At 37.7% G+C, this 25,333-nt stretch overlaps 1 protein-coding gene and 1 long non-coding RNA gene across 2 annotated transcripts in view; one reads left to right on the top strand and one right to left on the bottom strand.

Moving 5' to 3' along the window:
• HSPA4L (heat shock protein family A (Hsp70) member 4 like) overlaps nucleotides 1-1,487 on the top strand; it is a 52,314-nt gene extending 50,827 nt beyond the window's left edge. Inside the window, exon 20 of the mRNA XM_040250513.1 lies at nucleotides 250-1,487. Within this exon, the coding sequence (XP_040106447.1) occupies nucleotides 250-441 (192 nt within the window). The 3' untranslated portion in view covers nucleotides 442-1,487. The remainder of the gene's footprint in view (nucleotides 1-249) is intronic.
• On the bottom strand, nucleotides 947-25,282 carry LOC120870963. Its single transcript, XR_005722905.1, has 2 exons — nucleotides 25,177-25,282; nucleotides 947-1,666 (listed from the first exon to the last, which is right to left on the bottom strand). It is a non-coding gene; the product is annotated as an uncharacterized LOC120870963 (long non-coding RNA).
• Between the last annotated feature and the right edge of the window lie 51 nt (nucleotides 25,283-25,333).

The raw sequence follows: 25,333 nt of genomic DNA, 5'->3' as shown, positions 1-25,333 counted from the left end.
AGTAACAATAAATACAGAATGTATTATTATATCAAAGACTGAATAGTATCTTAAACCACTGACATACACTAGCCAAGAAGGTAAATAATTCATTAAGGTATTTCAAGAATTAGCTGGTTATCTAGCTGAGCTAACAGCTATTCAGCAATGTGGAATTATGTGGAAATTTACAAAGTATATGTGAACTTCAGAACATCAGTGGTAACTTTGTTACATAATATTTTTAATCAATTTTCTTCATGTCTTTAGGAACTGGATAATTTCTGTAACCCCATCATTTATAAGCCCAAACCGAAAGTAGAGGCTGCTGAAGACAAGGCAAAGGATAATAATGAACACAACGGACCAATGGATGGACAGAGTGGGGCTGAAACTAAACCAGATTCAACAAAAGACAACTCGCAGCATACTAAATCTTCTGGAGAGATGGAAGTGGACTAAGTCTTACCTTTACCTTCATGTAGTTCAAATAGTGCAAGTAACCACAGAGTCCATTCTTCTTCTTTTACATCTGGTACACCAACAGATGTTTAGTTGCTCTTAACCACATTCTGTCATTTGTTTTTTGGAGTAGTTTTGAAAAGTGTTTTATACTGAGTGCACTTATGTTCATTTCCATTGCTGCTTATGTGAAGCTTTAGCTGAATATTAACAAATCAGTTCAAGCTTTCCTAATCTATTTTATGTCAAACATGCAAGACTGATAAGTAGTTGGCAACAATCTACCTTACTTAAAGCTTCTACATGGATAAACCTCAGCTCCTTTATTCAGGAAAGGATACTGTATTGCACTATTGTTGCAGAAGCATAGATTTAATTGCATCATTATTTTTAAAAACATTGAAACTGATGTGGTTTAAAGCCACCAAGGCACTGACCTTTTTGTAGTTATTGTACTGTTATAATTTCCAAAACTGTCATCATATAAATGGACTAAACCACACACTGAAGGGGAAAATGCACAATTTTATGTTAAGGTGACACCAGCAGTTTGCTTCTTCTCATTAGTCATGTGGAGTGATGTTTCTCAGAGTAATTCAGTGTCTTTTGCACTTGAAACTTCTGATGTACTTGTCCTGAAGACCAGCTGCTGCTAAAGTAATGCTAACCTAAAAATGATGAAGCATTTTTGATGAAAATACCTTCATGTTAAGGGGGAAATGCTGTTGACTTACTCAGACATGCATCTGTGATGTTGATAGTCTTTGTTTTTAGTTTTAAATAGTTTTTGTTTTCTTAGTTCATTTTGTTAATCTGTTAACACAGGGTAGGGAGAAATGGCACAATGTGTATTGCATTATATACATTTATCAGTGATTTACTGTTAACATATAAACACTATAAGCGATAATACTTGAAGCACTCATACCACATAAGTCTTAGGAAATAATGCTTGTAATAAACTATGTTACATATCAACAGGCAAATATATAATGTTCCATAGTGTAATATGATATGATGTGATTAAATTATAGTTCTTGCTGTTATATAACATGTTCAGACCTGGGCTCCAGTTTTGGTGCTTCATATATTTATATGGGACGAGGGACTGTGAAACTAAGATTCTTTTAAGAATTTAGTCCGAGCTTCATCACCAGACTTGTTCGCACTGTTCAGTTCTGTCCAAAAGCTTGAAATTTTCAGTATGGGAGGCAGACTGTTCAACCTACAAAGAAAAGAAACAAGAGAGTGCATGGGTACTTGTATTCTTAATGCCAATCAACTAGATTGCCCTATGTTAAAATTTTGAGAAGCTCAGTTTTTCCCCAAACTACATCTTTGTATTAAGAATTAATATTGACTTTCCTTAAGTAGTAAAAATTGAGAGTTCAATATCTTTAGGGATAGTCACTACTCACAACTAGTTCTCTAAGAGAGATTTTGTTTCTACAATGTAGTCTGCACTGAAAGGAGAGTATAGAACAGTGCATTTTGCAGGGATTTTTATTCATCCTTTCAGAGGAAGGAGATGTCCCTTTTTTGCATTAAAAAAATCATATACACCCAATATATTTTTTGTCTTCAAACTTATGAAATAATCATATCCATTAGCAACAATGAAACATTTGTTAAGCATGTATTGTTACTTTTCATTTCTATGTTGGTAATATATAGGTTCACTTCAGTAACAGCATCAGAGTTATGAAAGGGAATAAAGTACGTGTAACGAGTTTATTGCTTTCTCTTAAGAAAATCTCCACCCACTTTGTTAGGAGCTGTACCTCTAACTGGGAGTATGTAAGAACAACCCTTTCTGCATCTGAACTGTCTAGTACATCCTGACATTTTCAGTTCCTTACTAGCTTATATAGTTCTCTGTTTTAATCAGAATTATATTCCAGTTCCTGTAGTTATATACCACTTCATTTATAAGTTAAAAATATCCAAAAATAATGTGTATACTTTTCTTACCCATTTATTCAACTTAAATGATTTTCAAAAGCCCTTACCCTTATAATTAGTTGTTTATTGAATACATTAATAAAAGAGAAAATGTTCTACTTAATCTAGTTTTGGGTAGATGGTATGGGCTCAGTTTAATTTTAATCTGTATGAAGTATGAAGTGCTAGACAAAAAATTAAAGATTTTTTTAAAAATATATAGCAAAATAGGATATTTTCCTGTAGTAATATGCAAATAAAAACTAAATATGTAGGAAATATCTAGGATAATTAATAAAGTAATACACTTCAACTCTATGGAAAAATATAAGTTACTTGCTTTCAGAAGTCAACTCCTAATAACCAATCATAGTGACTTTAAAAACAAAGATTATTAAGTAATATAAAGTTTTGCAATGTTTTAATTCCTTAGCTATGTACAGAATATTTAAGTTTTAAAATAACTACAAACAGCACACCAAAGAATTAGGCTATTGGAATAAAAGATCATCTCAATTTTAAAAAGGTAAAAATTAAGAAATACAAATTTCTTAGACTTTGGGGGGGGGGTCAGTTTTTGGTATATTTATGATTATATTTCCTAGCTAGAAGTCTTTAAAATGAATTTGGGAAATCAATTATCATTATCACAAAGTGACTGTGAAAATATTTTATCCAAATTAGTACATCAACAGTTTTGAAAAAGTATGTTTAAGATCAACTAACCCAAAATAGATTTAACAACCATCCCTCTATTTGCATAAATTTGAACTGTAATACCCTTAGGATTTCATTTTATTTTTAAGAGCTGGTATTGGTAGTCCACAACAATTGAAGCCTTGTTATTAATTGTACATATCATAGATTTACAAGTGATAGAAAAAAATCTAACTTCATCTTTCTCAACTTTTAGAGATTTACAACAAAAAAATCCAATTCTAAAGGAAATGTTATTTTGTGGTTAGACTTCCAAGTTTTAAGCGTAATTTGTTTTGTGGTATTTGATTCTATAAAACTTAATGAGATGTATATCTAATTGTATTATCAGTATTTAAAATCTGATGATATTGATAAAGTCAGCCACTGATGACTTTTCCAATGACAAAGGTGTAGGGAATGCTTATAAAGTTTGATTCTAATGTTTTATTATCCTCTTAACTATAGTATGTTTTACAACTATCATTTATCAAACTAAATATTTAATCTTAGTTTCAGAAGATCCAGACTTTTTGATCAAAAAACAAAAAAAGCTTTAAAACTACCTTTTGTTTTGTCAAGATTTAAGTATAATAATAATCTTAAAATAATTTCCAGGAAGCGCATCATCTTTTCTTTTGATAAAAAAAGATTTAATGCAGATCAAAACCAACCAAGTAAGTCTTTAACCAAAACAAAAGTTTTATCTTTCACATCTCTTAATAAGTAAACTAAATTAACATTCTTCCATATACTCATGTTTCCGAAAACAAACAACTCTGGTTGTTTATAACATAACCAGATGTCTAAGTTTTTTTTCCCCTTGTTAAATTCAAGGGTAATTGTTTCATACAATAACAGGGCACCTGAAATTTCTGGAATATTAATAACTGCTTAGAAAGGAAAAAAAAAATCACTAAATATCTATGCCAGTGGTCAGCAGGTGGTAATGGCTCTTTCACCTTTCAGATCTCTAGGATCTGGTCACCATCCAGACCTCCAGCATATTATTAGAGTAAGCGTTAAAAAGAAAAAGCACATATTAAAAATACATTATTAAATAACTTGGAGCTTTCAAGTCAAAGAAAGACAATAATTGAATCATGAACATTTGATTTAGTCTGTCATGCAGGTCAAAATGCATACTGACAAAAACATTAATGGCATGATCTTTGGGATCTCTAATTTACTATCATGTCCTAGGTCACATGATGAGTATTAGGGAAGTGTATTGATTACTCATCCTATAAAGAGATTCGTGAACTTCAAAATGTTTTACATACTTTAGTTGTCTTATATACATTTATATACTATAAGACAACTAAAGTAAGTAGAAATTACCTTAGTCTTTCCTGTTGTTTTATTTATCCTCTCATTCAGTCTATTACATAATCATTTTATTTCCATTATATTTTGCTTTATATTGGATTATTCAAGTCTTTTATTTCATGTATTTTAAAAAAGTTTTCCTATCCCTTTGCTTGATAACTGATTTTATTAGCTGTCTTTTTACTTTAAAACCAAATCTTACTTAAGAATTTTTTGACTCTAAAATTCATACTTAAAAAGCCATGTTGTAAGTTTCCATATGTAATACCTCTAAAATTTAATACTGGCTTAATAGGTTTTTCATATTCTGGCCTTGAATACTTTTAAGTAGTTCTGGACTAAAAGAAGTCAATTTTGTGAGTACTGTGTATTATATAAGTAACCAGCGTCCTTCGTTTTTAATCCAAGTATCAATGTAACAAAAGGGTCAGAAATTCAAAATAGTTGTTAAAGATTAGACACCTTCAATTTTTTGCTGCTTTCTGATTACATACATGTGTCGTGCATCTTCCTTGGGTGTTTTTTTTTTTTTAATTTTTGCCTCCATGGACTTGAGTTTTAACATGATCTTGAAATCATATGGACCCACACAGAATGTAGATGTAAAAATGTAATTAGACATGGAGATCTAAGTAAAGGAAGCTTTAAAGCGTTGTTTTTTTTTTCCCTGAAATAATACTTTTATGGCTTAGTGTCTTGAAAGGAGACTCACAGTAAAAGTAAAAAAAATTGTATTTGGCTGGATGAAGCCACTGTTGTTTAATACAGAAGCAATTTTTAAATGAAGCTACTGAATTGTTTAGTACTAATATGGTATCCACGTTATTTTTCTTTTCTCCAACCATTATTAAAATAATTTATATACATAGTGACTCCGACTCCAGTCATTAGTATAAAATACCTTCTTGTAGTTCAGTTCCTCCTAGCTGACAATTGTTTTTTTAAAGAAAACTACTACATTCGATTTCTCAATTTCCCAGTTTGTTGTTGGCACAAACAGTGACCAGTGCAATGCCGAAAATCATAACAAACTGGGTTTTGCACGTACCAGACCTTTAGCTTCAATGAGCAATCATGAGAATGGTTTATGATATTAAATTGGTAACATTCTTATATGTAACCCCTATATAGGTGGTATACAATTTGTTTACAAAGCATAGCCATAAAATGTTTACATATGCAGAATCAGAGTATATAAAACATTTTCTGTGTATGTAAAATGGCGTCATATTAGTGAACAAATAACTGACAAAGTGCATTCATCAGTTGCTGTTTGTTCACTAATAGTAAAGTGCACACTGTCAAGACGTAGTGTAAACTTACTTTTGCACCATGAGTTTTGCAGAGCAGAGGCTTAATGTTCACATATTGAACTTCAGTGACTTGATGGTGGTTTGGGGACAGGTTTTCAGAGCCATACATTTGCTTGGCAATGAGGGTTGAGTAAACTGGCAAACTTTTTAAACCTTCCAATGATGTTTATTCTGAAAACTACTGGAAGTGTTGTCATAGAATAACATTGTATTGGAAAAGAAAATCTAGAAATAAATGAACTAGAAAACTTTTATAAAGATTTCCAGTACACAAAGAGGAGCTCCCTGCACGAATTTCTCTTAACCTTTTTTTGAGAAATGCTATTCCAGATGAAATAGCATGCTGGGGTTTCCTGGTCTACGTCTCAGCATTTGATGCTTAATCTTCTCACAAGTTGGTTCAAGCACTAGAATACAAAGAATAATAAATCCTTAATCCACAGAAAATATGTATACCTCCACGAACTTTAAACTTTCCAATATAAGTACAAATAAATACTTTCAAAATTTAGAAGGCTGAACAACTGGCAGTTTATACCTGTTCATCTTATCCTGATTTTCAGGATAACTGGAGAGGATTTTGCTTTTTTAACCCACAATCCCTAGTGATGAAAAAAGAGTTGATAACCTTCCAGAGGTGAAGAAGGGAATGTCTGTCGACTGTAATTCCTAATATTTTATCCTCAGTCCCTCCCTCCTAAAGAAATAAAGATAGATTCAAGTTGGTTCATGCATCCTGCAAATGCCAAAAGGCAATTCGAAGCCAGTTGTATCAAATAGTATTTGATCTCCTGGTCAATCTCCCTGAAAAGGATTTGTGTACTGGTTTTAGACATTTAAGATTCAGGTTAAATTCAGAGTAAATAAAAGCAGCTTCTCTGGTGGCTAAGTAGTGAAGACTCTGCTTGCCAATGCAGGAGACGCAGGTTAGATCCCTGGTCCAGGAAGATCCCACATGCTGCAGAGCAACTAAGCCTGTGCTCTAGGACCCAGGACCTGCAACCACTGAGCCTGCGTGCCCCCAGAGCCCGTGCTCCGCAACGAGAAGCTTGTACACCCCAACCAGAGGGTAGCCCCCACGTAGAGAAAAACCCATGCAGCAACAAAGACCCGGCATGGCCAAAAATAAGCAGAAAATAAACGAGTAAATAATTTGTAGTAAAGAAAATTAACCCTGTTGTAGGCAAAGAGAACAAAGAGAAATTATATATCAGTAACTATGGGAATGCAAGTCCCATAAACTTAGCAGTTTAAGAACCATACGTAGTATTTACGAGGATACTTCTTAAACATAATGATGTAACATGCTTAGTCACTCAGTTGTGTCCGACTCTTTGCCACCCCATGGATCCTTTTGTCCATGGAATTTTCCAGACAAGAATACTGGAGGGGGTAGCCATTCCATTCTCCAGGGGATTTTCCTGACCCAAGGATCAAACCCAGATCTTCTGTATTGCAGGCAGATTCTTTACCATCTGAGCCACCAGGGAAGCCTCAATACTACCTTATGACCCAGCAATCCCACAACTGGGCATATACTTTGAGAAAACCATAATTCAAGAAGAGACACGTTCCCCAGTGTTCATTATTACAGCACTGTTTACAGTAGCCAGGAGACGGAATCAACCTAAATGTCCATCGACAGATGAATGGATAAAGATGTGGTACATATATGCAGTGGAATATTATTCAGCCACAAAAAGGAACAAAATCGTGCCATTAGCAGAGACATGGCTGGGCCTTACAGAGTGAAGTAAGTCAGAGGAAAACAAACACTGTATATTATCGCATATATGTAGAATCTAGAAAAACAGTACTGATGAACTTAACTGCAGGGCAGGAATAGACAGAGAACAGACTTGCGGACACAGACGGGAAGGAGAGGGTGGGATGGATTTACAGTTGCTCTGACATATATACACTACCATGGGTAAAATAGCTACCTAGTGGGAAGCTGCTGTAGACAGCACAGGAAGCTCAGCTCAGTGCCCTGTGAATGACCTCGTGGGGTAGGATGGAAAGTGAGGCAGGAGGGAGGCTCAAGGAGGAGGGGAAATGTGTAAACTAACACAAACATAATTGCTGGAAAGCAATTATATTTCCATTTTTAAAAAACCTAAAAAAAACCAAACACCCACAGTGTGGTACCACTTCATCATACTTCTCAGAACAGCTGTCATCAAGTTCCAAGTTCTGCTGTGTGTCTCAGGGAACTCAAACAAGGGCTCTGTATCAACCTAGAGGGATGTGATGAGGAGGGAGACGGGAGGGAGGTTCAAGAGGGAGGGAAAATATGTATACATGGAGGCCTGGCGTGCTGCGATTCATGGGGTCGCAAAGAGTCGGACACGACTGAGCGACTGAACTGAACTGATGGCTGATTCATGTTGAGACTTGATAGAAAAAATTCTTAAAGCAATTATCCTATTAAAAGTTTTTTAAAAAGCGTTGGTGAGGATGTAGAGAAAAAGGACTCGTGTGTTGTTGGGAATATAAATTGGTGCAACTACCTCGGAAAATAGTATGGAGTTTCCTTAAAAAAAATTTAAAATGGCACTATCAATTCCATTTCAGGGTATTTATCCAAATAAAAACACTAAGTCAAAAATATACATGCACCCCTCTCAGTGCTAAATCTGAAGCTTCAATTCTCTGGCCACCTGATACGAAGAGCTGACTCACGGGAAAAGACCCTGATGGTGGGAGAGGTTTAAGGCAGGAGGAGAAGGGGATGACAGAAGATGAGATGGTTGGATGGCATCACTGACTGAATGGACATGAATTTGCGCAAACTCTGGGAGATGGTGAAGGACTGGGAAGTCTGGCGTGCTGCAGTCCATGGGGTCGAAAAAAGAGTCGGATGCTAATACACAACTGAACAACAACATCGTTCACTGCAGTACTGTTTGGAAACAACCTAAGTGTCCATTGATGGATAATTAAAGATGTATTCTGCATATATAGTATTGCTGCTAAGTTGCATCAGTCGTGTCCGACTCTGTGCGACCCCACAGACGGCAGCCCACCAGGCTCCCCCGTCCCTGGGATTCTCCAAGCAAGAACACTGGAGTGGGTTGCCATTTCCTTCTCCAATGCATGAAAGTGAAAAGTGAAGTGAAGTCGCTCAGTCGTGTCTGACTCTTAGCGACTCCATGGACTGCAGCCTACCAGGCTCCTCCGTCCATGGGATTTCCCAGGCAAGAGTACTGGAGTGGAATGCCATTGCCTTCTCCGATATGTAGTATTATCCAGTGATAAAAAAGAAAAAAAAAATCTTACACAAATTTGTAACATGTGGACTCAGAGGGCATTATGCTAAGTAAAGCAAGTCAGTAAGTCATAGAAAGAAAACCACCACATTCTATGTAGAATCTAATTTATATATATATAAATATATATTTAGGTTAAATAAAAATTTTAAAAAGAAAAAAAGAATAGGTATGGAGGGGACAGTGGGTCCCTCCAGTGGAAGGAACACTGGAAAGTGCCTGAAAGGAAGGTATCCTGCACTTTGGACCATGGAAGGTAGGTCAGCGCCCCCATTCCTGGGGTCATCAGTTTTGTGTTGCAAACAGTTAGCTAAGCCCCAAGAATATCCAAAAGCCTCACTCAGAATCCTCTAGGGAAAAACAAGTGGGTGACGGTAACCAAAAATAAAGGCCTTCGGCTTCCGGTAGCCAATGTCACAAGTTCTTATATGAAAATATCAGGCTTTGGTATGTCCATAGTATGTAAAATTGTAAGTTTAATTCATATATGGCTATCTTGAGTAATAATATTGACACACTGGGAGTTAAAAATATAAGTTTCAGTACATATAATGCCATTTCTTTAAGTAATAGGAAATATATATATATACACACACACACATATACACACACTTGTACAGAAGTAGGAAGGTACGGAAGAGACCCTTTCAAAGTTACCACTGATTACCTATGAGGGGATGATAGATATTTTCAAAATAATAATGTATCACATACAAATTCAAATGAGATCTGGGAAAGCAACCTGGTGCTGTAGAATTCTGAAAACCCTGCAGACAAGGAAGGTGTACTTCTTTCTATATCTTGAGTTAAAAAGGGAGTCTGTCTTTAAGTGGCTAGGCAAGGTCCCCAGGTTAGGAATCTTCCTATAAAAGGAGACATCAACCAGTCAACCACACCCAGGTATTTTTAAGCTGAAAAAGTGCAGTTGACATTCAGTGGTTTCCCAAATGTGATCTGTGAAGAATTAAGAGTCAGGAATGGCTCTGGGAAAGGACAGTTTTGAACCCGACAGGGTAACTTTTGGGAACTCACTACCACTGCTTTGCTTTTTGGGATTGTCATTAAACTTTCAGTATTCAGCAGCAACAAAAACAAAAGTTGAAAATTTCTGATACCACTGAAATAGACTTTGGAGTTAAACAAAAAATTTACTGATCTCCCTTAGTCTTAGTTTCCCCATCTGTGTAAAGCAGATAAACCCCTACCTGCTAGACTGTGGTGATGAAAAGATGAAACAATGCAGCTAAGCACTTCGCACTTAATAGTGTTAGCTGCTCAGTTATAATCTACTCTTCGCAACCCCATGGACTGTAGCCCACCAGGCTCCTCTATTCATGGGATTTCCCAGGCAAGAATGGGAAATAGCTTGCCATTTCCTTTTCCAGGGTATTTTCCCAACCCAGGACTCTATCCCAGATCTCCTACATTGCAGGCAGATTCTTTACTGGCTGGAGCCACTGAGGAAGCCCTGGCACTTAATGATCACTTGAAAGAAAAAAGTGTCCCGTAACTTAGAGCAAATAATGAGCTTGGAACACTTTACACTATACCATTGTCTTCGACTTTCCCTGACACCTTCAGGTAAACTGTCACTAAAATGGGCACCTATTCACCCTGGGGCCTACTCTTCTGTTTGAAAAAGTCATCTCATTTTGCAAGGTCAAGAACCTAAATTTTTACTAGCCTGGAGAGAAGAAGGGTGAAGACACCTTTATAGCTTATGTTTAGTAAGCATCACAGTGAAGACCACTTCTTGCATCCTAGACCAGGAAAAGAATGTGAGGCCTTTACTAACTAGGGTGATCCAGGTACTCTCTCTTGATCAAAATGGGATAATAAATACAGAAAGGCAGTCTGACACAGTGGTTCAGAATCTAAACTCTGAAGCTAGACTCCCTGGATTCAAATCTTGCCTTGGCCACTTACTAATTATGTGACCTGGATAAAGTTACTTGACCTCTCTATGCCTTATTACAGGAAGGGAGTACAGCCCCACCCATCACCAGAAAGTTGGATTGAAGATTTACAGAGCATGGCCTTGCCCACCAGAGCAAGAGCCAATTTTCCCCACAGCCACCCTCTAGCATTAGGAAGCTTCCACAAGCCTCTTATCCTCATTCATCAGAGGGCAGAAAGAATGAAAACCAGAATCACAGAAAACTAACCAAAATGATGATATGAATCATGGACTTGATCGCTTTACACTATACCACTGTCTTCAACTTTCCCCATCACCTTCAGGTAAACTGTCACCAAAACGAGCACCTAGTCACCCTGGGGCCTACCCTTCTGTTTGAAAAAGTCATCTCATTTTACAAGGTCAAGAACCTAGGTCGATGAATCACAGTAAATTGGAAGTGGTCAAAAAGAAGATGGCAAGAGAGAACATTGACATTTTAGGAATCAGTGAACTAAAATGGAAAGGAATGGGCAAATTTAATTTAGATGACCATCATATATACTACTGTGGGCAGGAATCCATTAGAAGAAATGGAGTGGCCCTCATAGTCAACAAAAGAGTTTGAAATGCAGTACATGGGTGCAATCTCAAAAACGACAGAATCATGTTTGTTTCCAAGGCAAACCATTCAGTATCATAGTAATCCAAGTCTATGCCTCAACCACTAATGCCAAAGAAGATGAAGTTAACAGTTCTACAAAAACCTACAAGATCTCCTAGAACTAACACCAAAAAAAGATGCCCTTTTCATCACAGAGGACTGGAATGCAAGAAGTCAAGACATACTGGAGTAACAGGCAAGTTTGGCCTTGGAGTACAAAATGAAGCAGGGCAAAGACTAACAGTTTTGCCAACAGAACACAGTGGTCATAGCAAATACCCAAGTTCAACAACACAAGAGACAACTCTACACATGAAAATCACCAGATGGTCAATAAAAAAATCAGACTGATTATATTCCTTGTACCCAAAGATGGAGAAGCTCAATACAGTCAGCAAAAAACAAGACCAGCAGCTGACTGTGGCTCAGGTCATCAGCTCTGTATTGCAAAATTCAGGAACAAATTGAAAAAAGTAGGGAAAACCACTAGGCCATTCAGGTATGACCTAAATCAAATCCCTTATGATTATACAGTGCAAGTGACAAACAGATTCAAGGAACTACATCTAATAGACTTCTTGAAAAACTATGGACAGAAGTTTGTAACATTCTACAGGAGGCGGCTACCAAAGCCATCCCCAAGAAAAAGAAATGCAAAAAGGCAAAATGGATGTCTGAGGAGGACTTACAAATACCTGAGAAAAGAAGAAAGGCTAAAGGCAGGAGTAAAGGAAAGATAAACCCATTTGAATGCAGAGTTCTGAAGAATAGCAAGGAAAGCTAAGAAAGCCTTCTTAACTGAACAATGCAAAGAAACAGAGGAAAACAATACCAAAGGAACATCTGATGCAAAGACGGGCTCAATGAAGGACAGAGATGGCATGGACCTAACAGAAACAGAAGAGATGATTAAGAAGAGGGGGCAAGAATACACAGATGAACTACACAAAAAAGATCTTAATGACCAGGATAACCACAACGGTGTGATCACTCACCTACAGACATCTGGAGTGTGAAGTTAAGTGGACCTTACAAAGCATTACTATGAACAAAACTAGCAGAGATGATGGAATGATAACTGAGCTATTTCAAATCCTAAAAGATGACGCTGTTAAAGTGCTGCACTCAATGTGCCAGCAAATTTGGGGAAATGAGCGGCAGCCACTGGACTGGAAAAGGTCAGTCCCAGTGAAGGGCAATGCCAAAATATGTGCAAGCTACCACACAACTGTACTAATTTGACATGCTAGCAAGGTAATGCTCAAAATCTTTCAAGCTAGGCTTCAACAATACAATAACTGAGAAATTCCAGTGTTACAAGCTGGATTTTAAAAAGGCAAAGGAAGTAGAGATCAAAATACCAACATCCACTGGATCACAAGAAAAAGGAAGGGAATTCCAGGAAAAAAATCTGCTTCATTGATTATGCTAATGCATTTGACTGTGGGGATCACAACAAACTGTGGAAAATTCTTAAAGAAATGGGAATATCAGACCACCTTACCTGCCTCCTGAGAAATATGTATGAGGGTTAAGAAGCAACAGAACCAGACATGGAATGATGGACTGGTGCAAAAGTGAGAAAGGAGTATGTCAAGGCTGTATATTGTCACCCGGCTTATTCAACTTACATGCAGAATACATCATGCAAAATGTCAGGCTGGATAAAGCACAAGCTGGACTCAAGATTGCCGAGAGAAATATCAATAACCTCAGATATGCAGAGGACACAACACTTATGGCAGAAAGCAAAGAGGAACTAAAAGGCCTCTTGATGAGGGTGAAAGAGGAGAGTGAAAAAGCTGGCTTAAAATTCAACATTCAAAAAACGAAGATCATGGCATTCGGTCCCATCACTTCATGGCAAATAGTTGGGGAAACAATGGAAACAGTGACGACTTTATTTTTTTGGGCTCCAAAATTATTGCAGACAGTGACTACAGCCATGAAATTAAAAGACACTTGCTCCTCGGGAGAAAAGCTATGACAACCTAGACAATGTAGTAAAAAGCAGAGACATTTCTTTGCTGATAAAGGTCAGTCCAGTCAAAACTATAGTTTTTCCAGTAGTCATGTATGGATGTGAGAGTTGTACTGTAAGGAAGGCTGAAAGCTGAAGAGTTGATGCTTTTGAACTGTGTCACTGAAGACTTGTGAGTACCTTAGACTGCAAGGAGATCAAACTAGTTAATCCTAAAGGAAATCAACCCTGAATATTGATAAGATGGACTGATGCTGAAGCTCCAGTAACTCTAGCCACCTGATGCAAAGAACTGACTTGTTGGAGAAGACCCTGATGCTGGGAAAGACTGAAGGCAGAGAAGGGGATGACAGAGGATGAGATGGTTGGAGGCATCACCAACTTAATGAACATGAATTTGAGCAAACTCCAAGAGATGGTGAAGGACAGGAAAGCCTCGCTGCGGTCCATGGGGTCTCAAAGGGTCAGACACATCTGAGCGACTGAACAAAGCACTTAGAATATAAAAGGAGCTATATAAGGGTGCTACGTAAGAGTTAGCATATATGCTACATACTCCACACACCTAAGCATATATGTAACTAATCAACGACAACATTTTTTCCCAGTGAAACTGTCTGAGCTCTCTGTATCTTTGTCAACAAAGACATTCCTTGTAGTTGTTAATTGATTAACTCACCAAATGAAAACTTTTCTTATATCATAAAGTCAACTGGAATATTTTAATATAAGCAGTAGATTAAGTCAGTTTACCCATGTTAGTTTTCCACAGCAAACACTGCACAAGAATCAAACGTATCCCGAGCAGAGGCAAATAACGTCATGTAACGGAGATCTGGCCCTCAGGCCTCGTGGCCTGTGGGCGTGCGGGGGTGCATGCAAGTGAAGTCACTTCAGTTGTATCCGCCTCTTTGTGACCCCATGGACCACAGCCCACCAGGGTTCTCTGTCCATGAGATTCTCCAGGCAAGAACACTGGAGTGGGGTGCCATTTCTTCCTCCGGGGGTCTTCCTGACCCAGAGGTCAAACCCAGGTCTCCTGCACTGCTGGCAGATTCTTTACCACTGGAGCCACCAGGAAGCGCCTGGGGGCCTGTTGTGTGGACACAAATGATTCCAGCTTCCCAAGACTGCCTATTCACATCCTTAAACAAGCAGCCACAAAAACTCATTTTGCCTGTCCACATTCCTCATTTGCTATAGAATAAGAGTAGCTACTAAGTCACAGACCACAAATAAAAAGGTTAGTTTCCTAAAATACACCACAGTCCTGATTGAAAAACCATGCACACTTCATACCCACTATGGACAGACACACATGTGAGCCACTTGAGGACATTTATTTCAACTGTGAGCATTTATCCTGAGAACCCAACCCTTGTGAGGTTAAAAAGAGAGAGTAAGAGAGAGAATATTTAGGATGAACATAAATATTTCAAAAACATGTGCATATATTCACTGCCACTTACCACATCACTTGGTTAGACCCCACAAATTGTATGTAATTATTTTATATTTTAGGTTAATCATGTGCTCATCATGGCTTGCAGTTATAATTATCTTTTATTTTTTGTTTACCTACTGACTGTCAAAACCGATAAAACATCTTTTACTGTTGTGATTATGTAACTATTACTCACTTAATACCACTGTTACATGATGGGTCAACAGAAAAATAATATAATTCTATGTCACCAAAACTATATTTAATAGAAAAATCTGTAATCATTTTTTAAACTCCAGATTCTTATCAGAATAATCTTGGAATATTTTTTGAAAAATACAAATGCCCAGGTATTGCTTATATTCCTCCAAAGCTTCAGATATATTTGTAATGAGAAGCAGTGTTTAAAAACAACTGGACTGTATGACATTTTACTATTATCTAGTTTGTTTCACTATTTCTATTTCATATTCAGTGCTCCCATTTCATTTATGTTTTCCAATTTCTATTTTTTAATGTTCTTTCTCGAGTCTTTATCAAACATAACAGAAAAGCTTTTGTATACATATGTATAAATAGTATATTATATATATATATATTTTAGAAAACTTACGAAGTTTTGCCTAAAAAATTTATGACATTTTGATTCCACTTGTTTGACTTAGTATGAATAGAATGCTAGATTTCTAATTAAAAAGAAAACAGATATGCAGCAAGCAACAAAGTTCTACCGTATAGCACAGGGAACTCTAGTCAGTATCTTGTAATAATCTATAATGGAAAATAATTTCAAAAATAATATATGCATATATGTACAACTGAATCACCTTGTGTGCACCTTAAACTCTCTAAGTCAACTGTACTTCAATAATACATGTTAAGATTAAAAAAAAAAAAAGAATCCATCTGCCAATGAGAAGGCCATGCACCGCAACAAGAGAGCAGCCCCACTCACCGCAACCGGAGAACGCGCATGTGCAGCACTGAGGGTCCAGCGCAGCTAAAACAAACAAACAGTGCAAGAAGAAAAAGGAGAAAGAGAAGAGTGTGCGCTTTGCACCATCAGCGTATCAATAGTGTTCTGTGGGCTACAAGTGAGTGAGTCCCACACAGGGACATCTCCCCTTTTGGAACCACTGTTACAGTTGAACCAGCCCTTGTGGCTCTTACGACTGCAAGATGCCTTCAGCAGTAAACATCATGAAACTGGGAGAAAAAAAAAAAAAAACAAACCAAAACCAGCAAGGTTTATTATTCACAGGTCTTGAAGGATACATAGTACACCTGGGGACACACAGAGAGGTCACTGGTAGAGAACTTTCTCTATTATTTTTGTAACTTTTCTGTAAATTTGAAATTATTCAAAATAAGTTTGGAAAAAAATGCCTTGCAAAAAATGTTAAAAGAAGTTATTTAGAAGATTTGGTGCCTGGTGAGAAACTGCTTCCTGGTTCAGAGCCAGCTGTCCTCTCACTTTGTCTCCACATGGTGGAAGGGGCACGGAAGCACTCTAGGTTCTCTTACAAGGGAACTAGTCCCATTCAGAAGGCCTCCACCTTCACTGCATAATCCTCACACCTCCAAATACCATAATGTTTCAACATATGAACTTGGAGGGACACAAATATTCAGTCCACAGCAAAATGGTGTAGTGGTACTTGAGAGTGTACTTAGATTAGTGTCAATGCACACTGCAAACTCTGAGAAAACCACTAAAAAAAAATTTTTTTTAAAGTATAACTGATATATGCTAAAAAAGGAGAGAAAATGGAATCAAATAAAATGGCTAATTAAAAGGCAGAAAAAGAGTGGAAGAAAAATGGATGAACCAAGAACAAAGACAACAAACAGAAAGCAGTAACAAATATGGTAAATATTAATCCAAATATATCAATAATTACTTTGCAGCTCAATGATCTAAATGTACCAATTCAAAGGCAAGTGACTGTCAGAATGAAAACTCAACTATCTAAACTTACTACAAGAAACCCCACTTAAAATATGAAGACTCAGATCAAAAGTAAGTGGACTGAGAAAAATATAACATGCTAACACGAGTCAAAAGAAAGCAGGAGAGGTTATATTAAACTCCAACAAAGCAGACTTTAAAGTTAGGGAAGTTATAGGATAAAGAGGAAAATAACACATTACATAAGATAAAGGGGTGAATACTCTTGAGAAGAAGTAACAATTTATAATGTGTATAAAATATAACAATAGAGCATAAACTGTGTGAGACAAAAACTGATATAACAGCAAGGAGATATGGACTAATCCACTATCACAGTTGGAGACATCAAACACCATTCTCTTAGAAATGAACACAGACAGCAGAAGAAATCAGTTAAGCAGAGAACTGAACTTAACTGTCATAAAAAAGAAAAAACTGTTTCTGCAAACAAAAGTCCAGGACCAGATGGCTTCACTGGGGAATTCTACCAAACATACAAAAAGGAACTTATACCAGTCTTTCTCAAACTCTTCCAAAAGAAAGAAAAGGAGGTAAGACTCCCAAAGTTATTCTACGAAACCATCACCCTAATACCAACACCAGACAAAATGCAAGTGTTAGTCACTCAGTAGCACCCGACTCTTTGTGACTCCATGGACTACAGCCCACCAGGATCTCTGTGCAAGGGATTTCCCAGACAAGAATACTGGAGTGGGTAGCCATTTCCTTCTCCAGGGGATCTACCCAACCCAAGGATCAAACTCAAGTCCTCCACACGGCAGGCAGATACTTTATCGTATGAGCCCTCAGGGAAGTCAACACCAGACAAAAGCACTACCACAAACGAAAATTACAGGCCCGTATCTTTCATGAATATAGATGCAAAAATCCACAACAAAATATTAGCAAACTGAATCCAACAACACATACACATAAAAAAGATTACAAACCATGACCAAGTAAGATTCATCCCAGAGTCACAAAGTGGTTCAATACATGCAAATCCCTCGGTGTGATATACCACATCAAAAGAAAAGACAAAAACCACAGTCATCTCGACAGATGCAGAAAAAGCATTTAACAAAATGCAACATCCAGTCATGATAAAAAAATTCCTACCAGAGTGGGCACAGTGGGAACATCTCTTAACATAATAAAAACCATTTATGACAAACCCACAGCCAGCATTACACTCAATGGTGAAAAACTGAAACCGTTCCTGCTAAATTCTGGAGCAAGACAAGGATACCCACTCCCATCAGTTCTATTTAACATAGTCCTCGCCACAGCAATTAAAAAAAGGAAAAGAAAAAAAAGGTATCCAAATTGAAGTGAAGAGCTAAGATTATCATTATACGTAAATGGTTGATACTAAAATACAGAAAACCCTAAAGACTACACAAAAACTACTAGAACCCATAAATGAATTTAGCAAGGTAGCAGGATACAAGATTAAAATACAGAAATCGGCTGCATTGCTTTACACAAACAATGAAATAACATAAAGGGAAAGCAAAAAAAAAAAAAAAAGTCCTTTTAAAATGGCATCAAAAAAATAAAATAAAATACTTTGGAACAAACCTGATCAAGGAGGTAAAAGATCCATATGCTGAGAACAATATATAACACTGAGGAAGGAAATTGAAGATGATTTAAGGAAATGGAAAGACACCCCATGCTTGTGATTTGGAAAAATTAATATTGTTACAACCACTGTGCTACCCAAAGCAATCTACAGATTTAAAGTGATCCTATCAAAATACCCATTATATTTTTCACAGAACTAGAATAAATAATCCTCTAGTTTATATATGGAACCATAAAGGACCCAGAATTGACAAATCAATCTTGAGGAAAAAGAACAAAGCAAGAGGCATAACCATCCCAGACTTCAGACAATACTACAATGAGCTACTGTCATCAAACAGAAGGGTATTAGCACAAAAAAAAAGACCATGAATCAGTGGAACAAAATAGAGAGCCCAGAAATAAACACTACAGTCAATTAATCTACAACAAAGTAGGCAAGAATATACAATGGAGAGAAAACAGTCTCTTCAGCAAGTGGTGTTGGGAAAGCTGGGCAACCTCATGTAAATCAAGGAAATTAGAACACTCCCTCACATCATATGCAAAATAAACTCAAAATGGTTTAAAGACTTAAAATATAAGATACAACACCATAAAAGTCCTATAGGAGAACACAGCAAAACATTCTCTGATATAAATCATACCAATGTTTTCTAGATCAGTCTACCAAAGCAATAGAAATAAAAGCAAAAATAAACAAATGGGACCTAATCCAACTTATAAGCTCTTGCACAGCAAAGGAAACCATAAACAAAACAAAACAAACTACAAAATGGGAGAAAAATATTTGAAAATGATGCAGTAAGGACTTACTATCCCAAATATGTAAACAGCTCATTCAACTCAGTAACAAAACAATGCAATAAAAACAGGCAGAAGACCTAAATAGACATTTCTCCAAAGACGACATACAGACGGCCAAAAGGCACATGATAAAAATGTTCAACATCACTAATTATTAGAGAAATGCAAACCAAAACAACAATGAGGTTCCACTTAAGATCAGTCAGAATGACCATCAGTAAAAAGTCTACAAATAACAAATGCTGGAGAGGTTGTGGAGAAGAGAGAACCTTCCTACACTGTTGATGGGAGTATAAATTGGTGCAGCGACTATGGAGGTTCCTCAAAAAGCCAAAAGTAGAGTTGCTATATGACTAGCAACCCACTTAGTGGCACGTATTTGGACAAAACTCTAATCTGAACAGATACATGCACCCCAATATTCATAGCAGCGCTTATTTACAATAGGCAAGACAAGAGAAAAACCTAAATATCCATCAACAGATGAATGGATAAAAAAGATATGGTATACACATACAATGGAAAATTACTCAGCCATAAAAATAAGAATGAAATAATACCATTTGCAACAACATAGATGAACCTAGGGATTACCATACCAAGTGAAGTCAGAAAAAGAAAGACAAATACCATATGATATTGCTTATATGTGGAATCTAAAATATGACACAAATGTGCTTACCTACAAAACACAAACTCACAGACATGAGAAGACTTGTTTCTGAAGGGGGAGAGTGAGGGTGGAAATGATGGATTGGGCCTTTAGGACTAGCAGATGCAAATTACTATATATAGAATGGATAAACAACAAGGTCCTATGGTATAGCACAGGAAACTGTATTAAATATCCCGTAATAAACCACAATGGAAAAGAAAAAACAAAATAAACATATAAACAGATACATACACACACTCATAAAATTCATCTAAGCTTCTCTCTTAGGAAACTAGGGGGAAAAAAAGAGCAAATTAAATCAAAAGTAAGCAGAAGAAAAGAAACAATAGAGAAATCAATGAAATTTAAAACAGGAAATCAATAGAGAAAAATCAACAAAACCAAAACCTAGTTTTTTGAAAAGATCAATAAAATTCGAAAGACTCTACTCAGGCCAACTAAGAAAAAAAGGTTACAAGTTACCAATATCAGCAATGAGAGAGAGGTAGGTTATCACTATAGATCTCATGGAAATGAACAGGATAATAAAAAAATACTTTGAACAATTCTATGCCCACAAATTTGATAACTTAGATGAAATGGACCAATTCCTGAGATTTATTGCAGGTATACAAAGCTGGTTTGATACTCAAAAATTAATGTAATCCACCACATCAGCAGGCTAAAAGAAAAAAATTACATGATATCAGTAGATGCAGAGAAAGTTTTTGACAAAATCTAACATCCATTGATGATAAAAACTCTCACTAGCAGTACAGGAAATCTTCCATTAACTCAATAAAGACCATCTATTAAAAAAAAACCCGACAGCTAACATCACACTTAATGGTGAGAAACTAGAAGCCTTTCTGTTGATATCAAAAACAAGGCAAGTATGTCTCCTCTCATCATGACTCGTCAACATCATGCTGGAAGTACTAACAATACTATAAAACAAGACAATGAAATAAAAGGTGTGCAAGTTTGGAAAGAAGACATAAAACTGTCTTTGTTTGCAAATGATACTATCACCTATTTAGGAAACCAAGCAAATCAACAACAACAAAAAAGCTTCCTGAAACTAGTAAGGGATTATAGCAAGGTTGCAGGATACATGGTTAATATACAACGTCAACTGCTTTCCTATATACCAGCAATGAACAAGTGCAATTTGAAATGAAAAATACAATGTGATTTACAGCAGCAACCCCCAAAATGAAATACTTAGGTATAAATCTAACAAATATGTACAAGATTCATATGACAAATACAACAAATCTCTCATGAAAGAAATCAAAGAAGAACTAGATAAATGGAGAGATATTCCATGATGACAGACAGGAAGACTCAATACTGTCAAGATGTCAGTTTTTTTTCTAACTTTGATCTACAGATTCAATGCAATCCCAATCAAAATCCCAGCAAGTTATTTTATGGCTATCAATAAGCTGATCTAAACTGTATACCAGACAGACAAAAGATCCAGAATAGCCAATGGAATACTGAAGGAGAACAAAGTTGGAGGAGCGATACTGCTCGACAATTAAGGGTTACTATAAATCTACAGCAATTTAGAAACAGTATGATATTAATGAAAGAACAGACAAGTAGATCAATGACAAAAAAGAGAGAGGCCGGAAACAGACCCAAAGAAATACAGCCAATAATCATTGACAAAGGATAAGAAAGGCAACAGGATGAAGCAAAAGACAGTCATTTCAACAAATGGGTGCTAAAACAACTGGGTGCGGTGGGTGTGTGTGTGTCTCCCTGCATGCATTTAGTCATGTCTCTGACGTCCACATGCAAAGACTAACTCAAAATGGATTATAAACCTAAGAGTATAGCTATAAAACTCCTAGAAGATAACACAGGAAAAAAATTAAGATTATCTTGGGAATGACAATGACTTTTTAAATACAACACCACGCCACAATCCATAAAAAAATTAACTGATAAGCTGGACTTCTTTAAGAAATGAAAAACTTTTGCTCTTCAAAAAACATCATCAGGTTTCCCTAGAGGCTCAGTGGTAAAGAATCTGCCTGGCAATGCAGGAGACATGGGTTCGATTCCTGGTCCAGGAAGATCCCACATGGCACGCAACAACCAAGCCCATGTGCCACGATTATTGAGCCTTTTCTCTATAGAGCCCAGCAGCCACAACTATGGAGCCCATGTGCCGCACCCACTGAGGCCCGCGCACCCTAGAGCCCTTATACAGCCACGAGAGAAGGTGCTGCAGCGAGAAACCTGAGCACTGAAACTAGAGAACAGCCCCACTCGCAGCAACCAGGGATAAACACTCGCAGCAACCAGGGATAAATCCGCGCAGCAACGAAGACCCAGCACAGCCAAAAATAAGTAAAGAAAAAAAAATTTTTTAAAGAAAGACATCATCAAGAATGATAAGATAAGACACAGACTGGGAAGACGCTGCAAACTCAACAATGCTAAAAGACTGTTATCCAAAATACAAAGAACTCTCGGGACTTCCTTGGTAACACAGTGGATGAGAATCTGCCTGCTGTTACAGGGGACGTGGGTTCAATCCCTGGTCCAGAAGATCCCACATGCAGTGGGGCAACTAAGCCCACACACTGCAACTATCGAGCCCAAACTCTAGAGCCCGAGAGCTGCAACTACTGAAGGCCATGAGCTGAGAGCCCGTGCTCCGCAACAAGGGAAGCCACTGCAAGGAAAAACTTGAGGACCACAACCAAGAGTAGCTTCCATCTGCCACAGCGAGAGAAAGCATGCACACAGCAGTGAAGACCCAGGGCAACCAGGCAAACTAACTAAGGAATTTTAAAAAAATACAAAGAACTCTTAAAACTCAACAATAAGAAAACAAACAACCCAATTAAAAAAAATAAGTCTGAGTTCAACTGATACCTCACCAAAGATATACATACAGACAGCAAACAACCATATGAAAAGATGCCCTACAATACACAGCATCAGGGAAATGCAAATGAAAACAAGATACAACTACACAGCTATTGCAACATCTACAATTCAGAACAATGGTAATAGGTCAAATGCTGGTGAGGATGTGGAACAACAAGAACCCTAATTCACTGCTGGTGGGAATGAAAAATGGTACAACCACTTGGGAAGGCAGTCTGGAAGTTTCTTAGAAAACTAAAAGATACTCTTACCATATGCTCCAGAAATTGCTTTTCTTGGTATTTACTGAAAGGAGTTGAAAATGTGTAGCTAGAAAATCCTGCAAGAGGACATTTATAGCAGTTTCACAGATGACTGCCAAAACTGGGAAGCAACTAAAATGTCCTTCAACAGGTAACTGGATAAACTGTAATATACCCAGACAATGTAACATTATTATTGTTTAGTCACTAAGTCACGTTCGACTCTTTTTGTGACCCACAGACTGTAGCCCACCAGGCTCCTCTGTCCATGGGATTTTCATGGAAGAATATTGGAGTGGGTTGCCATTTCCTTCTTCATGGAATCTTTCAGACCCGGGAATCGAACCACGTCTCCTGTCTCTCCTGCATTACAGGCGGATTCCTTTCCGCTGTGCCATGTGGGAAGCCCCAGTGGAACATTATTTAGCACTGAAACAAGTGAGCTGACACACCATGAAAAGGTATGGAGGAAACTTAAATGCATATTTCCTAAGTTAAAAGCTGGTCTTTTAATGGCTACATTCCATATGATTCCAACTATTCAACATTTTGGAAAATTCAAAACAATGGAGAGAGTAAAAAATTAGTGGGGCTTCCCAGGCGCTGCTGCTGCTGCTGTCACTTCAGTCGTGTCCGATTCTGTCCGACCCCACAGAGAGCAGCCCACCAGGCTCCCCCGTTCCTGGGGTTCTCCAGGCAAGAACACTGGAGTGGGTTACCATTGCCTTCTCCTCCCAGGCGCGAGAGGTAAAGAACTCATCTGCCAATGCAGGAGACGTTAAGAGACATGGATTCGACCCCTGGGTTGGGAAGACCTTCTGGAGGAGGGAACGGTAACCCACTCCAGTATTATTGCCTGGAGAATGCCATGGTCAGAGGAGCTTGGCCAGCTGCAGCCCAGTGGAACGCAGAGTCTGACACGACTGAAGCGACTTAGCAGGTAGCACTGGGGGTGGGAGAGGTGAACAGGAGGAGTACAGAGGATTTTTAGGGCAGTGAAAATACTATAATGATGGATACATGTCATTATACATTTTTTCAAACCCATAAAATGTATACAACACCAAAAGAATTCTAAGGTGAAGGGTGGATTTTGCATGATTATGCATGCGTGCTAAGTCATTTTCAGTCGTGTCATAGTCTTTGCAACACCGTGGACTGTAGCCCACCAGGCTCCTCTGTCCAAGGGATTCTCCAAGCAAGAATATTGGAGTGGGTTTCCATTTCCTTCTTGGGGCTTCCCTGGTGGCTCAGACCGTAAAGAAGCTTTTTGCTAGTTAGGAGAAACGGTCTTCACCATGAGGATTCTAGTGTTTTTCTAGATATAGGAGGTATAAGAATTGGGCTCATAAAATCGGCTCCTGAAAATATCTATTTGGAAAACCTGTTCTGCCAGCTTTCTACAGAGCAGAGTCCCTCAATTCTGCCCTCCACCCTAAACTCCTTTCACGAGTGTTGAAAATCAGCAGCTGCAGCAGCACATGACTTAAAATACTTGTAGAGGTAACAGGAGACCAGCAGAAACATTATGCAAAAAATATGTGCTTGACTGCACTGTACTCCCCCTTCAGCAAAATCACATATATAGACTAACCTTCCCCTCCTGCCTCTGTAGCAATTTTCTCAGAGCTATCTGAAATGCTATCTCCCCGCCTATTAACCTCATTTTGCCTCAAGTAAAACTTAACTCGTAACTCATACGTTTTGCATTTAAGTCGACATACATTATCACACGTGTGTAAGATCTCTCAAACATGAGTTATTACACAAATAGCATTGTAATTAATAGAAATTTACCAAAACAAATAAAGGAGTCCATGTTCTTAAAGTGCCGCGTCCACTCATTTCAGTTATGAAACACTGGAGTAAGTAAGCATTGAGCTGTAAACGGCTGCTTAAGTTAATGAGTTAAGAGTCAGAAAAAACTGAACAAGCTGTTCCGTCAACTTTAAGTATTTGGAATTTAAAAATTGTTTTAAGTCCTTTACGGAATTGGAAGCAGAACCTTTTCATACCCTGAAGTGAGCAAATGACCATATTCGAAGTTACCTTTTTTATCCGTCTGGAGTTGGTCTCCCAAAAGCCGAACTGCCAACACTTCCGGCCAAGCTGCAGGACGCCGAAACACTTCCGGTCCTCGTGCAGGGGCGGGCGGAGCGAGGCGCCTACCACGCATGCGCGGCCCGGCTCAGCCTCTCCCGAGCGA

This window comes from Oryx dammah, unplaced genomic scaffold, assembly GCF_014754425.2.
Source record: "Oryx dammah isolate SB20612 unplaced genomic scaffold, SCBI_Odam_1.1 HiC_scaffold_12, whole genome shotgun sequence".
NCBI lineage: Eukaryota > Metazoa > Chordata > Mammalia > Artiodactyla > Bovidae > Oryx > Oryx dammah.
This window is presented reverse-complemented; position numbering and strand designations above follow the sequence as displayed.